The sequence below is a fragment of the Miscanthus floridulus genome, chromosome 17 (genome assembly GCF_019320115.1).
Source record: "Miscanthus floridulus cultivar M001 chromosome 17, ASM1932011v1, whole genome shotgun sequence".
Lineage (NCBI taxonomy): Eukaryota > Viridiplantae > Streptophyta > Magnoliopsida > Poales > Poaceae > Miscanthus > Miscanthus floridulus.
The window spans coordinates 80342201-80356805 of NC_089596.1; the positions used below are offsets into that span (position 1 = coordinate 80342201).

The 14605-nt window shown below is 51.1% G+C and overlaps 1 protein-coding gene across 1 annotated transcript; it reads right to left on the reverse strand.

The window, feature by feature from the left end:
* Positions 1 to 2621: 2621 nt before the first annotated feature.
* Positions 2622 to 12840, reverse strand: LOC136516226 (guanosine nucleotide diphosphate dissociation inhibitor 2-like). The gene is made up of 13 exons (XM_066509585.1): positions 12347 to 12840; positions 11631 to 11693; positions 11361 to 11444; positions 10901 to 11008; positions 10609 to 10781; positions 9941 to 10052; positions 9696 to 9776; positions 9533 to 9595; positions 9331 to 9432; positions 3806 to 3930; positions 3494 to 3704; positions 3338 to 3412; positions 2622 to 3022 (listed from the first exon to the last, which is right to left on the reverse strand). The coding sequence occupies exons 1-13, from the start codon at positions 12431 to 12433 to the stop codon at positions 2969 to 2971; spliced, it is 1338 nt and encodes a 445-aa protein (XP_066365682.1). The 5' UTR covers positions 12434 to 12840; the 3' UTR covers positions 2622 to 2968.
* Between the last annotated feature and the right edge of the window lie 1765 nt (positions 12841 to 14605).

Below are 14605 nucleotides of genomic sequence, written 5' to 3' on the forward strand. Positions count from 1 at the left end.
CAAAGCTCGAATTTAAATTTGATTCCAAAGCTATATATATGTATATCGTTCTATTTATTAATGGATTTTATTTTATTTATAAAGGTTGCTTTTTCTGCTTAATCTCATAGAACAACCGTTCACTATCGATTGGCCAGAATCGTCGTTCATCATTCCTAAATATTTCTACGCACTACGTAATTTAACTTGAGCATTTATCTGAGTCCACAAAACTAAGCCACACACGATTCCCTTATCTCGGCAAGTACATTTTAAATAAAAAACCCGAGAAACTCGTTTCGAAAAAATTTACTTAGGCCCAAACCGCGGTGCTAAACGAGCTCGTAACACTAGGGGTGTTACAATGACGCTCTTGAGGATGAGGTTGGCGGCGGCGATGAACGTCGCGGCGTCACCGAGCTCGACGCGGAGGTAGGCGAAGGAGCCGCCGGCCACGGGGATCTCGACGGTGAACTCGGTGTAGCAGAAGACGGAGAGCATGGCGGAGAGGCCCGAGGCGACGTAGGAGAGCACGATGGTGGGTCCAGCGTGGTCGTGCGCCTCCTGCCCCATGAGAACGAAGATGCCGGTGCCGATGATGGAGCCGAAGCCGAACCAGGTGAGGTCCCACCACGTGAGGCACCGCTGCATCTCGTGCTCGCTCTGGCGGCGCAGCGCGCCTAACTCCATGGCGTCGGTGGACCGCCCCTCGAGGCGGTCCCAGAGGCGGGCGGGGGTCTTGCCCAGCCCCTGACGGTACGCGCCCCAGCTCGCGAACGACGGCTCTGGGAAGAAGTCGTCCCTGTGCCATCGCCGGTAGCTCCTCGCTGGTACCATCGCCACGGCCTTGCCTGCGCCCTCATCGTACGCCGCCGGCGCGGACATCTCCACGGGCGCCATGTACCCGTGGCTGCTATGAGGACGCTTAGGGCCCGAGGCCGGCGCCCATGGCCATGCCCAAGTCGATGCCGAGGCCCAGCGATGGCGCGCCGCCCATGGCCGTGCAGGAGACAGTCGGCTTCGTGACGAGCGTAGGCATGGGGCGCGGCTTGCAGGAGCCGCCACCGATGGGGACGTTGCATGTCTCACGGGTTTTCTGTTCAAATCATGTCCACGTCAGCTTTGAACCCTCCTCGTGTCTATTTTGGACCCGGATGAGATCACTTAAATACATTAGGTAGCTAAACATGCGATTTCATAGTTTGGGGACCCAAATAAAAACCGCCGAATACTTTAAGGACCGACCGTGCAATTTACTCTTTTGTAAATGCATATACTTCTTGAACTTGTTATTGGACATCTCCAAACACATATATAAGTTTGATTTGTGTTTGAACTCTCTAGGCATAGTGAACTTCATATTATTCTGTTGTGTATATAGATGTCAACGGGGGCCTGTTTCCTGAATCACCATGGGGAATTCACCCATTAGGGGACGGGGATGGTATGAATTCTACCCCCACGGGGGATTAAATGGGATTGAAGTTATCCCCGTCGGGGATCAAGGGGGTGGGGACGGTATGCAGGCCTCCATTCCCGCTCCCCACGGGGACCTGTTTCCAAAGGCCCATATACTGGCAAGGCCCAATACCTATGATATATAAGAAATGTTGCAACCCTAGCTCCTCACTTCCTCAGTCCCCAACTCGCCCTCTCGCAGCCGCCAGCCACCGCTCACGCTTCCTCCACCCTCTCTGGTCAATCCGAGCGACCACGTCGCACGGAGACAGGGCGAGGCTAGCAGGCACATGCGGGGTGGCCGAGCGTGTGTGCAGATGCCTACGCTGCACTACTACAGCGAGCAACCAGGCGAGAGTGGCGGACTGTCGGGGCTATAGATCTGTAGAGCTAGGAGCAGCACTAGTAAGCATTCGGCGGCTACCCGTTGGCTGTGGATGTGCTTGATTTATAAATTTGTGATGTCTTTGTATCATGGATTTGTTTATATACCATTAACGTGAATTTGTGAATACATGCGCCCTGTTCGTTTGAGCTGGTTTGGCTTATAAGCTATGGCTGAAAAGTACTGTTGACTAGTTTGGTGTGAGAGAAAAATATTGTTCGTTGGCTGATAAGCCATGGCTTATAAGCCAAATACGACCAAGCAAACATGCTGATGAATGGTTGACATTAAGATGAACTATCATGAACTGACGCGTGTACAGGGATCCCCACGGGAACTAATTCCCTACACGGGGAGGAGGACGGGGAGAAAGTCTCCTCCCGTGACACTTGACGGGGATGGGGAGGCACTCCCCGACGGAAAATTTCCCGTTGACATCTAGAGTTGTGTGCAGAATTTTACAACATTGCGCGGAAATTCGTCACTATATTAACTGTTGCAAAATTTTATTTGTTGTTAATTTCAAAAACACCTATTTACCCCTATAGACGACATCAAGGTCTTTTCACGTACTTTTATTTCTTAGGTCGTTTTATCCACCTTTTGTACTAGCATTTTCTTCTCTTGATATATATAGGTATGAGACACTTCTTTGAGTGCCTTTATTAATAAAAAAGACCCACAACATTTAGGTGATACAAGGAGTCCCAAAATCATCTTGAATACATGAAGCGGAACTAGGGTGCTTTGGGTCTCCCCTCTCCCATTAACAACTACTGAGGCATTTAGCAGCGAGCAAGAAACGGAAATGCTGATATGCATATCTGAGAAGTGATCACGATACATCAGTGACAAGAACGAGCTGGTTCTAGCAAACGTGAACACAGTTTAAAGTTAACCGTCAGATCAATCATGTAAGGAACAAAGGAACCACCATCATCATCCACTGTTCGCATAAACGGTCTTCAGCCCGTTTAAACACAATATAAATGATATACGGTGGTATGCTGTTTCTGTCCGTTTAATCGGCTGCACCTGCAGCACAGTACTGTGGTAACCCTGGCAAGCCACCAGGCAGGGCCTGTCTTACGCTGTTCTTCTTTAAAGCATGGTATCTCGAGGATGCAATGTTTAATAGGAAAATCTCTAGTATTCTTCAGCAGCACTGGCAGCGCTCAGGTCGACACTGAGATCAACGGTCTGCGAGACGGACATGCTGAGAGTTAAAGATGTGCAATCTATCTTTGGACCAGTAAACGTAAAATAGTAATGTCAAACTGCCAATAATAAAGAGATAGATGTCTAGTTATGGATTAATTTTGTTTTGAGGCAAATCATCTATTGCTGACAGAAGGTTAACAAACAATTGACCATCCAGTGTAAAGATAGCAAAATTCACTAGTAGGTTTTGAACTCTCAGGCCCAATACAACATTGAAGAAATTAATATTTGATACATACATCTGCTTTGCTGACCACAAAAAAGAAGTAAAAAGAGATATGACATGAACCATACCTTTCCAGTAATCGCTGTGTACATACTAAGAACATCTGTCACAGTTGTCTCAAAGTGTGTAGTAGCATCATAACTCTGCAAAGAAGAAAGCTTCCATAAACATCTAAAATATCTGAGACTTGTAATCACTTTGTTATTACAGAATGCTGAACTTACCGTTGAAACAAAGCAATTATCAAGAGATGGTTCATTGACAGGTTCATATCTGTCATACATATCAAAAAACAGTTCATCTACTTGACCAAGTAGATCAATTCCAGGCTTTAGTTCGGACTGCGGGTTATCGGTCTCAGCTTCCGCAGACACAAATGCAATGAACTTCCCTTTTGGCGCAACATTATGTGTATATGAGCAACAGAACACATACCTAAGAAACATTTTCAGAATGCATGTCACAACCAAACGGTGCAAACTAAATTAAGGCACTCAGCCAATGAAAATTATTTGAAATATGAGTAAGAGACCCACATGTCTGACTTGCGCCCAAGTTGCTTCTGCGGCAAAATAATCTGAATCGAGTGGGACTCATTTGTGTTTGGAATTGGGTGGCTCATAATAGCGATTGCACGTGCAACTTTTCCAATCTTCCTTACCTATTCACAAACACAAAGTGAACCCCAAAGCAGGAGAGCACCATATAGTAAAGCAGTTGTCATGTTCAAACAAGTCTACACTAGGCGCCATAGGGCCCGAGATGTGCGCAGGGCCCAGGAACGCGCTGCTGTGCGCACGGCCAGCACCCAGGGGGCGTCCTCCAGCAGTGGCTAGGAGGGAAAGTAGGAAATCTATTAGCTATTTTGGTTAGTCCTTAATTAGTGGACTTTGTTACTCCTTTTGGTTGAGCCGGAGGCTATACATATCTTGTAACCAGACACTTGGCAATTAAGAAAGAATTACCATCTAATCTCTCTCCCTCTCTTCTATCTAAGCCGGCGGCTGGGGGCATAACCCACCGACGAGGAACGGCGGCAAGGGGGGTATAACCCGGCCGGCCACCACGGACAGCGGCTACGATCTACGTAGCCGAGGTCCTCCTACCCTTGGGCTCACTGCTCTTGACAACCTGGTATCCCAGAGCCGACGATCCTCTTCTTCCCACCACTCCCAGTCCTCCACAGCCGCCTCACCACCCTTCCAGCCACCACCACCACCATCCCCTTCATCTCCGTCTACAGCCACGTCCGCGCTGCTACACATGGGTGACGCCAATCCGCCCACCATGGCTGACATGATGAAGATGCTCCAGACCCTGACCACCAACATGTCCCAGATGCAATCCGACATGGCGGGCATGCAGGAGAAGCTCAGCTCGACGTCCGAGTCCAGCACCCACCACGACGGCCAGCATCACACGGATCGCCCCCCGCGGTTCCAGAAGATGGATTTCCCGCGCTTCGACGGTAAATCCGACCCACTGATTTTTATTAATCGGTGTGAGTCGTATTTTCGCCAGCAACGCACCATGCCGGAGGAGAAGGTGTGGATGGCGTCGTACAATCTGGAGGACGTGGCCCAACTGTGGTTCATCCAACTCCAGGAGGATGAGGGCACACCGCCATGGGGGCGCTTCAAGGAGCTCCTGAACCTTCGCTTTGGCCCGGTGCTGCGGTCCGCCCCGCTGTTCGAGCTCTCCGAGTGCCGCCGCATGGGGTCGGTCGAGGAGTACTCCAACCGCTTCCAGGCGCTCCTCCCTCGCGCGGGCCGCCTCGAGGAGGGCCAGCGGGTGCAGCTCTACACCGGCGGGTTGCTGCCACCGCTCAGCCACCAAGTGCGCATCCACGCGCCCGAAACACTGGCGGCGGCCATGAGTTTGGCGCGGGCCCTGGAACTCGTCGAACTGGACCGCCTCAACTCCACCCACGCCAAGACTGTGCCGCGCGCGCCTGGTCCACCGCCTGCACCGCGCCCAGGCGTCCTGGCGGCCCTGCCAGCGCCCGTCACCCCGACCCCGGCGCTCCAGACGCTGCCAGCTTCCCAGGCGCAACCCCTGGCCCTACCGGCGCCACCACCAAGGGCTGGGGGCAAGCGCCTCTCCATGGAGGAGCAGGCAGAACGGCGTAAACTCGGGCTCTGTTACAACTGCAATGAGCCCTACTCCCGCGGCCACAACAGAGTATGCCGCCGCATCTTCTACATCGACGGGGTCGTGCTGGATGAGGAGGTACCCGAGGAGGAGGCGCCGGTCTACTCTCTACACGCCGTCGCCGGCGTCCCTGTGTGCGGCACCCTCCAGCTTGAGGTGCAGGTGGGCGCGGCCACATTGCTCGCCCTTATCGACACGGGCTCCACCCACTGCTTCATCGGCGAAGCAGCCGCGCAGCGGGCTGGCCTGCCCGTCGAGCCTCGGCCTCGGCTCACGGCGACCGTGGCCAATGGCGAACGCATCTCCTGTCCGGGCGTTCTGCGCCAAGCGCCCGTTGTCATCGACAACCGGCCGTTCGCGGTCGACTTGTACATCATGCCCCTGGCCGGATATGACTTAGTGCTGGGCACCCAGTGGCTGGCGACTTTGGGCGATATTGTCTGGAATATGGCTGCAGGGACCATGGCGTTCAAGATGGCAGACCAGCAGGTCTGCTGGCGCAGCGTCGCTCCGCCAACACCACCGCGCCTCCACTCTACTTCGGTGGCCGAGCCCCTCCTGGAGGAGCTGCTCGCCGCGTTCGCCGACGTGTTCGCGGAGCCGCGGGGCCTCCCTCCAGTGCGTGGCCGCGCACACCGCATCCTCCTCAAGCCCGGCACCGAGCCGGTGGCAGTGCGGCCCTACAGGTATCCGGCCGCCCACAAGACGGAGCTGGAGCAGCAGTGCGCGACCATGATCGCGAACGGCATCGTCCGGCGCAGCGACTCCGCCTTCTCCTCGCCGGTCCTCCTCGTCAAGAAGCCGGACGGGTCCTGGCGATTCTGCGTCGACTACCGCGCACTCAACGCGGTCACGGTGAAGGATGCGTTCCCTATCCCCGTCGTCGACGAGCTCTTGGATGAGCTCCATGGCGCCAAGTACTTCACCAAGCTCGACTTGCGCTCGGGGTACCACCAAGTGCGCATGAGGCCGGAGGACGTACACAAGACGGCGTTCCGCACACACGACGGCCTATATGAGTTCCTGGTGATGCCGTTCGGCCTCTGCAATGCCCCGGCAACATTTCAGGCCCTCATGAACGACGTCTTGAGGCCGTTCCTCCGCCGGTTTGTCCTTGTTTTCTTTGATGACATTTTGATCTACAGCAAGTCCTGGGCCGACCACCTACGACACCTCCGCGCCGTCCTCAGCGAGCTTCGTCAGCACACCCTCTTCGTCAAACGCTCCAAGTGTGCTTTCGGGGTCGCCTCTGTCGCTTACCTCGGCCACACGATCTCGGTGGCAGGGGTGGCCATGGACTCCTCCAAGGTACAGGCCATTCACGACTAGCCGGTACCTCGCTCCGCACGGGCGGTGCGCGGCTTCCTTGGGCTTGCGGGCTACTACCGCAAGTTCATCCACAACTACGGCTCCATCGCCGCGCCGCTCACCGCGCTCCTCAAGAAGGAGGGCTTCACCTGGGGTCCTGAGGCTACTTCGGCTTTCCTCACCCTGAGGGAGGCAGTCACCTCGGCACCGGTGCTCGCTATGCCGGACTTCACCAAGACATTCGTCGTCGAGTGCGACGCATCGTCCCACGGGTTTGGTCCTGTCCTCATCCAGGAGGGACACCCCATCGCCTTCTTCAGCCGGCAGGTCGCACCTCGACATCACGCCCTGGCAGCATATGAGCGTGAGCTCATTGGCTTGGTCCAGGCGGTGCGTCACTGGCGTCCATACCTCTGGGGGCGCCGCTTCACCGTTCGGACAGATCACTACAGCTTGAAATACCTCCTGGACCAGCGCTTGGCCACCATTCCGCAACACCATTGGGTTGGCAAGCTGCTGGGATTCGACTTCTCCGTCGAATACAAGCCGGGTGCAACGAACGCGGTCGCCGACGCGCTGTCCAGGCGCGACACAGTGGAGGGCGAGCTGCTGGCCCTCTCCTCTCCGCGCTTCGATTTCATCGCCAAGCTCCGGCAAGCTCAGCTGGAACACCCGGCACTTGTTGCTCTCCAGGCTGAGTTCGCAGCAGGCACCAGACCAGCCCCCTGGGCGCTGGTGGACGGCATGGTGCAGTTTGCTGGGCAGCTGTACATCCCGGCTGACTCCCCGCTGCTCCAGGAGATCGTGGGGGCCATACATGAGGACGGCCATGAAGGCGTACAGCGGACACTCCACAGGCTGCGCCGCGATTTCCATTTTCCTAACATGAAGCAAGTTGTGCAGGACCGGGTGCGTACATGTGAAGTCTGTCAACGCTACAAGTCTGAGCACCAGCACCCTGCGGGCCTCCTCCTTCCTCTGCCGGTTCCCCAGGGTGTGTGGACTGATGTCGCGCTCGACTTTGTGGAGGCGCTGCCACGAGTCCGCGGCAAGTCGGTAATCCTCACCGTGGTGGATAGGTTCAGCAAGTACTGCCATTTCATCCCATTGGCACACCCGTACTCTGCTGAATCCGTCGCCCAGGCCTTCTTCAACGACATCGTCAGGCTCCATGGTGTCCCTCAGTCCATGGTCTCCGACCGGGACACGGTGTTCACGTCGTCGTTCTGGCAGGAGCTGATGCGGTTGATGGGCACCAAGCTACAGATGACCTCGGCATTTCACCCCCAGTCCAACGGGCAGTCCGAGTCGGCCAACCGCGTCATCATCATGTACCTCCGGTGTTTAGTGGGGGACCGGCCGCGCGAATGGCTTCGGTGGCTGCCATGGGCAGAGTACCTCTTCAACACGGCGTACCAGACGTCTTTGCGGGACACTCCCGCATTGTCTACGGGCGTGATCCTCCCTCCATCCGCTCCTATGAACCTGGGGACACCAGGGTGCCGGCCGTCGCCAAGACAATGGAGGAGCGTGCGACATTCCTAGCGGACATCCGCTATCGCCTGGAGCAGGCACAGGCATACCAGAAGCGCTTCTACGACCGCGCGCACCAAGAGGTCACCTATCAGGTGGGTGACTGGGCGCTGCTTCGACTCCGTCAGCGCACGGCGTCGTCTCTACCTCAAGCTGTGGGCGGCAAGCTGAAGCCGCGCTTCTTCGGCCCATACCGCGTCGTCGAACTCATCAACGAGGTTGCTGTCCGACTGGAACTACCCCCTCGCGCCCGCATCCACAACGTGTTCCATGTGGGGCTGCTCAAGAAGTACCAAGGGACACCGCCGACCGAGCCTCCACAGCTGCCGCTACTTCACCATGGTGCCATTGATCCTGAGCCGGAGCGCGCGGTGCGGTACAGGCTGGCCCGGGGTGTGCATCAAGCACTGGTTCAGTGGAAGGGAGCTTCCGCCGCGTCGGCCACCTGGGAAGACGTCGCCACACTCCGCTCCAAGTTTCCCCAATTCCAGCTCGAGGACGAGCTGGCTCTCGACGGGGAGGGAGATGTCATGTTCAAACAAGTCTACACTAGGCGCCATAGGGCCCGAGATGTGCGCAGGGCCCAGGAACGCGCTGCTGTGCGCACGGCCAGCACCCAGGGGGCGTCCTCCAGCAGTGGCTAGGAGGGAAAGTAGGAAATCTATTAGCTATTTTGGTTAGTCCTTAATTAGTGGACTTTGTTACTCCTTTTGGTTGAGCCGGAGGCTATACATATCTTGTAACCAGACACTTGGCAATTAAGAAAGAATTACCATCTAATCTCTCTCCCTCTCTTCTATCTAAGCCGGCGGCTGGGGGCATAACCCACCGACGAGGAACGGCGGCAAGGGGGGTATAACCCGGCCGGCCACCACGGACAGCGGCTACGATCTACGTAGCCGAGGTCCTCCTACCCTTGGGCTCACTGCTCTTGACAGCAGTCAACAGAGGTATTGTAGCAGGAAGGTTTAAAATTCCAGTAAATTTGGTTGACATATATCAAGGTTTCAGTGAATTCCTTCTACACATAAACAAAGTACTTCAATTTTCTATGGGTAGTGGCATTTACCTTGCTAGGCAAGTAAGAAGGATCACAGACAACTTTTTTGCATTTAGCCGTTTCACCTTCTGAAGTAACACCACACACTTTCCCTTCCATATCAAATTCAACCTGCAAACGTATTATATGGTGAAATCAGAAAAGAGCATATTTGATAAGTTGCTTTCACAGACTATGATAATTAGGAGTAAAATAAAGGTCAAGCCACTACCTTGCACTCTGGTTTATTTAACATATATGTACCACCATAAACAGCACTTAGACGTGCAAAAGCCTGAACCATAAGACATCAACTTAGCATGGAAGCTTCTTAGAAGCATCAAAGTGCAATAAAAGTGACTAAAGTCAGTGCAAGGAATTGAGAAACAACTGACCTGTGGCAGCTCACCCAACCCATATAATGGATAAATATAAGGCGAGCCTCCTTGAAAACGTGCAAGAGACTCAGCATAAAGCTAAGAGAAGACAGCCAATGAAATATTATCATGTTCCCATCCAAGAATACTTAGAAATCAGGAATATAATAAAAGGATACATATGCCAGGAAATAGATTTGACAAGATTACAGTATAATATGAAAAAGGAACAATAGTTTAACAAATCTTCACTCAAAACATACCTTCATCCTTTTTACAGTATCAAGGGCTGGTTCATTTAGGTAACGATCATCCCTGTGCAGAGCAAGTGCGTGGCCGATAAAATCCACAGTGTCATCACTCAATCCATGTTTCCTGAAAACAAAATGACAAATAAGGTTACTTATAATGCAGGACAGCAGCAGGAGGACATGCCAAGTATTATACATCCTCTTTAAAGTTCTAAGAAAAAGTGTAGCATTTAGAAGTTGAACGGCTATAGCAGTTTTGTTTAGCCGTTAATCAATATAACACTACAACATTTAACTTGTGTACATTATTAAAGGGCGTACCCAGTGCAGAAAGCTCCCGCTCTGTGCGGGGTTTGGGGAAGGGTGTTAGTGGCAAGCCTTACCCTCGCCTGTGCAATGCGAGGAGACCGCGACTCGAACCCGGGACCTTCCGGTCACAGGCGGTAAGACTCTACCGCTTGCACCAGGCCCGCCCTTCAACTTGTGTACATTATTGATGCACAAAACATCATCATACTGTATGAAAGCAGAAAGAGGCCAAAGTAGGTGAAGAATCATATAAGATCCATGCAGTAACATGAGGTGGAGTGATACAAGAATCATACAGCACATAATAACATGGCAACAAGGAGCAACAATGACAGCAAGTACTACGATGCCAGGATGGTCTAGATACTCACGAAATCAATTCTCTAGTTGTAATCCTTGTGAGGTCCAACCCCTGATGTGTTACTGGATCAGCTTCATTGTAATTTTGGACATAAACAAAAAAGTTCCTTGCTCTACGTTTCTCAAATAGACCCATCAAAGGAGATTTTAGAGCCTCCATGTCGGTGGCAGGAACCTTGTGAATCTGATGAAAATGAAATAAGGCAGCATGATTAGAATATAGAAACCACTTGTGAGAAACCCAGCAAAAGCTGAACTTACAAGATAGAACTAGGATGGATGAGTGTAAACTCAAGACATTACCTTCCCTTTGCTGAAGACAAAGCTTCCATCAACAGCTTTGAATGACAAATATTTTGTCACATCAGTGTGAATGAGAGTACGGACCAAAGTACCGTTCGCCATCATAAACTGGTCAGAGAGAAAGAGAGTTTGATATAGACATATTTTTATCATCAATAAATTAACGTAAGCATATATTGATTGTAGGTTTGAAGCATTCCATGGGCTGAATTCTAAATAAAGATATTGTTCTTTAACAACAATAAATACAAACGCTATCCGGACCAGGGTTTCAGTCATGACAAGACTAAGCAGTGCAAAGGAGGTATATGGTATTGTAACGAATATATAAAACAATTAAGGAACTAATTAGTGTGCAAGAATAAGAAAATATATGTTTTTAGTTAATATATTTGCCAAGTATGACGAGGCTGTTGCAAGAAATAATCACATAGGTACAATCCATGGGGGATTATCACACCTTTGGAACCATGTCTACATTGTAATCTCTGCTGGCACCTAGATGTGCCGGTGGCTTGTCTTCCCCTCTAAACCTCTTCCAGAGCTGTTCACAAAAAAGATATGGGTGATTAAAGGGAATACAATGAAAAATAAGGGAGTACTTCATCAGTTATTAACCATCCAAACCAACTGAATGAGTTGCTAGCACACACAAAAAATCGAAACATATTACTCCGTACATGCTCCAGTTTCAAAAAAGAACCAGAATCATAGATTTATAGCTTCTTGCCTGGTTCAGGTTTAGGGAGGTGGAATCTCCTCCATAGTAGTCATTTCTATCCATGTGTAGAACCTGCAAAAGCATCACACAAAACTCTTCAAAATCCATTAAAAATGAAACCACCATTGGCCAAGTTAGAGCAGTAAGCTGACTATTAAACTTAAGCATCTTTCTCCCTCCTTTCAATTACCCCCGTCTCATCGCACTGATATCAGAGGATAGATGCCATCTTATCGTCTTAAAGGATGGGAACAGCATTTTTAAGTCACAGAAACGAAGAAGTACGATAGATCAGAAATCAAATCAATGAATCTCACTTGAATCTAAATAGTTGTTCCTAGTAGATTAGTTGTCTCCTCATTTAAGAATCTAACCTTGCCCTGATCTTTCCAGTCTACAGAATTCAAGAAATTGTGGCAACACTCGCAGGATTTCACGATGTTCTGCATCAACTGGCTAACTCCCCAGACCAATGCCAGGAGCCAGATGGAGCCAGATGCGCAGATAACTTAGACAAGCACCCATCCGAGCGCACCAGTCCCGAATCAGACAGGGGTCAGACGAGCACACCGCCTGATCTACTACCACGACGCACTCTACCAGACCCCCACCGCGCAGGCCCCGAGCGGCGGCGTCCGGGTACGTGGGGGAGAGTGGCGGATCGGACTCGGGGACCGGATTGAGGTCCGAGTGTCGTTACCGGGAGGCGGGGGCTCAGTGCTCACCTTGAGGCCGTCGACGGAGAGGAGGCCGCTGAGGATGCACTCCTTGAGCCCCGTGCCCAGAACGATCACGTCGTACTCCTCGTCCATGGCGGCGGCTCGGCGGGTCCGGGTCTCCGGGAGCGAAAGCGAGCGGAGTGGCCGCGGCGCGGGCGCGGCGATGCGGAGACGAGGAGTGCTGGAGTCGAGCTGAAGCAACGGCGCCGCAGGCGGTGAGGGTAGTAAAGTAGGGCCGTGGGGTGCGGGAGTCCGGACTACGGAGGGACGGAGCGGTGCGTGTGCCGGTGTGCGTCACCGATTTGCCCGGAACACGGTGCGCAGTCTTGCAATTTTGTGCGATAATTGCACGCGAGGGCTTTGCCGAGATGCGCGCTGTCTCTCCCTCTCTATCTGCCTCTCTGGTGGGACTCGTGAGTGGTGACGATGTTTCGTGGCGCCTTTGCCGCTTTCGGCGACGCCGGCCGGCGTGCGCGAGTAGTGCTCGAGCACATGGCAATGGATCTGAGGACTGAGGTTGCCTTGTACATGGGCCGGCTCGGACCGGCGCCGTGTAAGGTCAAGGTCGGATACTCTGACTGTGCCGGCTTTGGGTTAAAAGGCCAGTCTGCTAGGCCAAATATTTCTTCTTCTTCAATAAATGACGGCGGCAAAGCAGACAACCCAGCAGCAAGTCTGACAGGCAAGCAACGAGGTAGTTCACTAATATCACTTGCAGCAGTCTTGTGCACTGGTAGTCATATGGTAGGAAACTAGGAACGTAGGATTGTACTAGCACATTGCATATTGTTGTGACAAACTAGGAACGCACATTGATAGCTATGTGGTATGAATGCAAATTTGTAAAATTCGTAAACAATTAGTAATTTGTAAAGATGCTTTCTTCGGTGTGAATGAAGATGATATAATGGAGACTTTTGTGGCTGTTAGGAAGCATAAGCCCAACATCGAGAATAGTATTGTTGTCTTATTTGAACTATCCTAGATTGTTAGTTCTATTCTCCTGATAATGTGCTATTACAGTTATTTAGTGATTTAGTGATGTAATTTAGTTAGCTAATTTAGGTAGATATTTATTTAGCTAATTTAGATAGATAGTTAGGTAGTTTAGTTATATAGGTAGTACTTGTAGTAGATGTAGTTAGATAGATAGGTGGTTTAGATTAGATACTTATTTATTTAGGTAGAGTCGGAAACTTTTTATATGTACGTAATTTAGTTAGCCCTTGTTTAGTTTTACCCTAACTTCCAAAAAGTTGCTACAGTATCTGTCACATCGAATGTTTGCGGTTCGTGCATGGAGCATTAAATGTAGACGAAAAGAAAAACTAATTGCATAGTTTGGTGGGAAATTGCGAGACGAACGTTTTGAGCCTAATTAGTCCATGTTTGAACACTATTTGCCAAATAAAAACGAACGTGCTACAGTAGCCCCAAAATCTAAATTCCTACAACTAAACAAGGGCTTATACCCATATTAGTTAAACTCGTAATAACTTTGGTGTTGTGCATACCAGCTAGATGGACAACGTAGTCACCCTGTATCATGGAGGAAGTGTGGAGGAAGATGAGTTTGGGGATGTTAGTTTTGTTGGAATGCAAAGGGTGCCAGTGATATTCGATGATCGACCATTGTTTTCTGAGTTGTTTGGTAGGGCTCGTGATAAGCTTAAATGCAATTCAAATGAAGATGCCATCTTAGTTGAGGGGGTACTTCACCATAGCAGGTCAGGGACAATTTTGAGGCGGTTGGTCCCAATTTCATCAGAGGCTGAATGGGACAAATATGTCAAAACTGTCATAAAGAATGAGTTTCAATGTTTGGATTTGGTTGTGCGGAAGTTGTCCAATGATCCCACCCCTCATGGGTATTCACCCCCTAATGGTCATTCACCCCTCATGGGTTGTCGCCAGCACCAAAGAATTCGCCCCCCTCTGAGCCTCTGTTACCCAACCGTGAGGTGGATGTGGAAGATGTGGTTGTGGTGCCTGATGCTCAATCCGCCCTGAAATGAGGTTGGTGTATATCCTGGTGTCCGTGTAGAATGTGGGACTGATGATGTTGGTGGTGCCCCTCAGGGATCCCTTTGACCCAGAATCATCCTAGTAAGTGATTTAGTAACACTTTTGCTTTCCTTATTCTTTGTTCATTCCATTTCTTTGTCTCAATGCTATCTATATTTGTGCTTTAAATGCAGGAGACAATCCTGATAATGATGGTTGTGCTCCTGTTCCTCCATCAACCAACATGGACCCAGGGTTTAT

What these genes read in the sequence shown, in the direction of transcription:
- LOC136516226 (XM_066509585.1), bottom strand. Translation starts at nt 12,433, where the DNA reads ATGGACGAGGAGTACGACGTGATCGTTCTGGGCACGGGGCTCAAGGAG. An exon ending in CTTCTTACTTGCCTAGCAAG is followed by an intron (nt 3,931 to 9,330) that starts GTAAATGCCACT and finishes GTTTGTGAATAG; the next exon opens with GTAAGGAAGATTGGAAAAGT. An exon ending in ATAATTGCTTTGTTTCAACG is followed by an intron (nt 3,413 to 3,493) that starts GTAAGTTCAGCA and finishes TCTTCTTTGCAG; the next exon opens with AGTTATGATGCTACTACACA.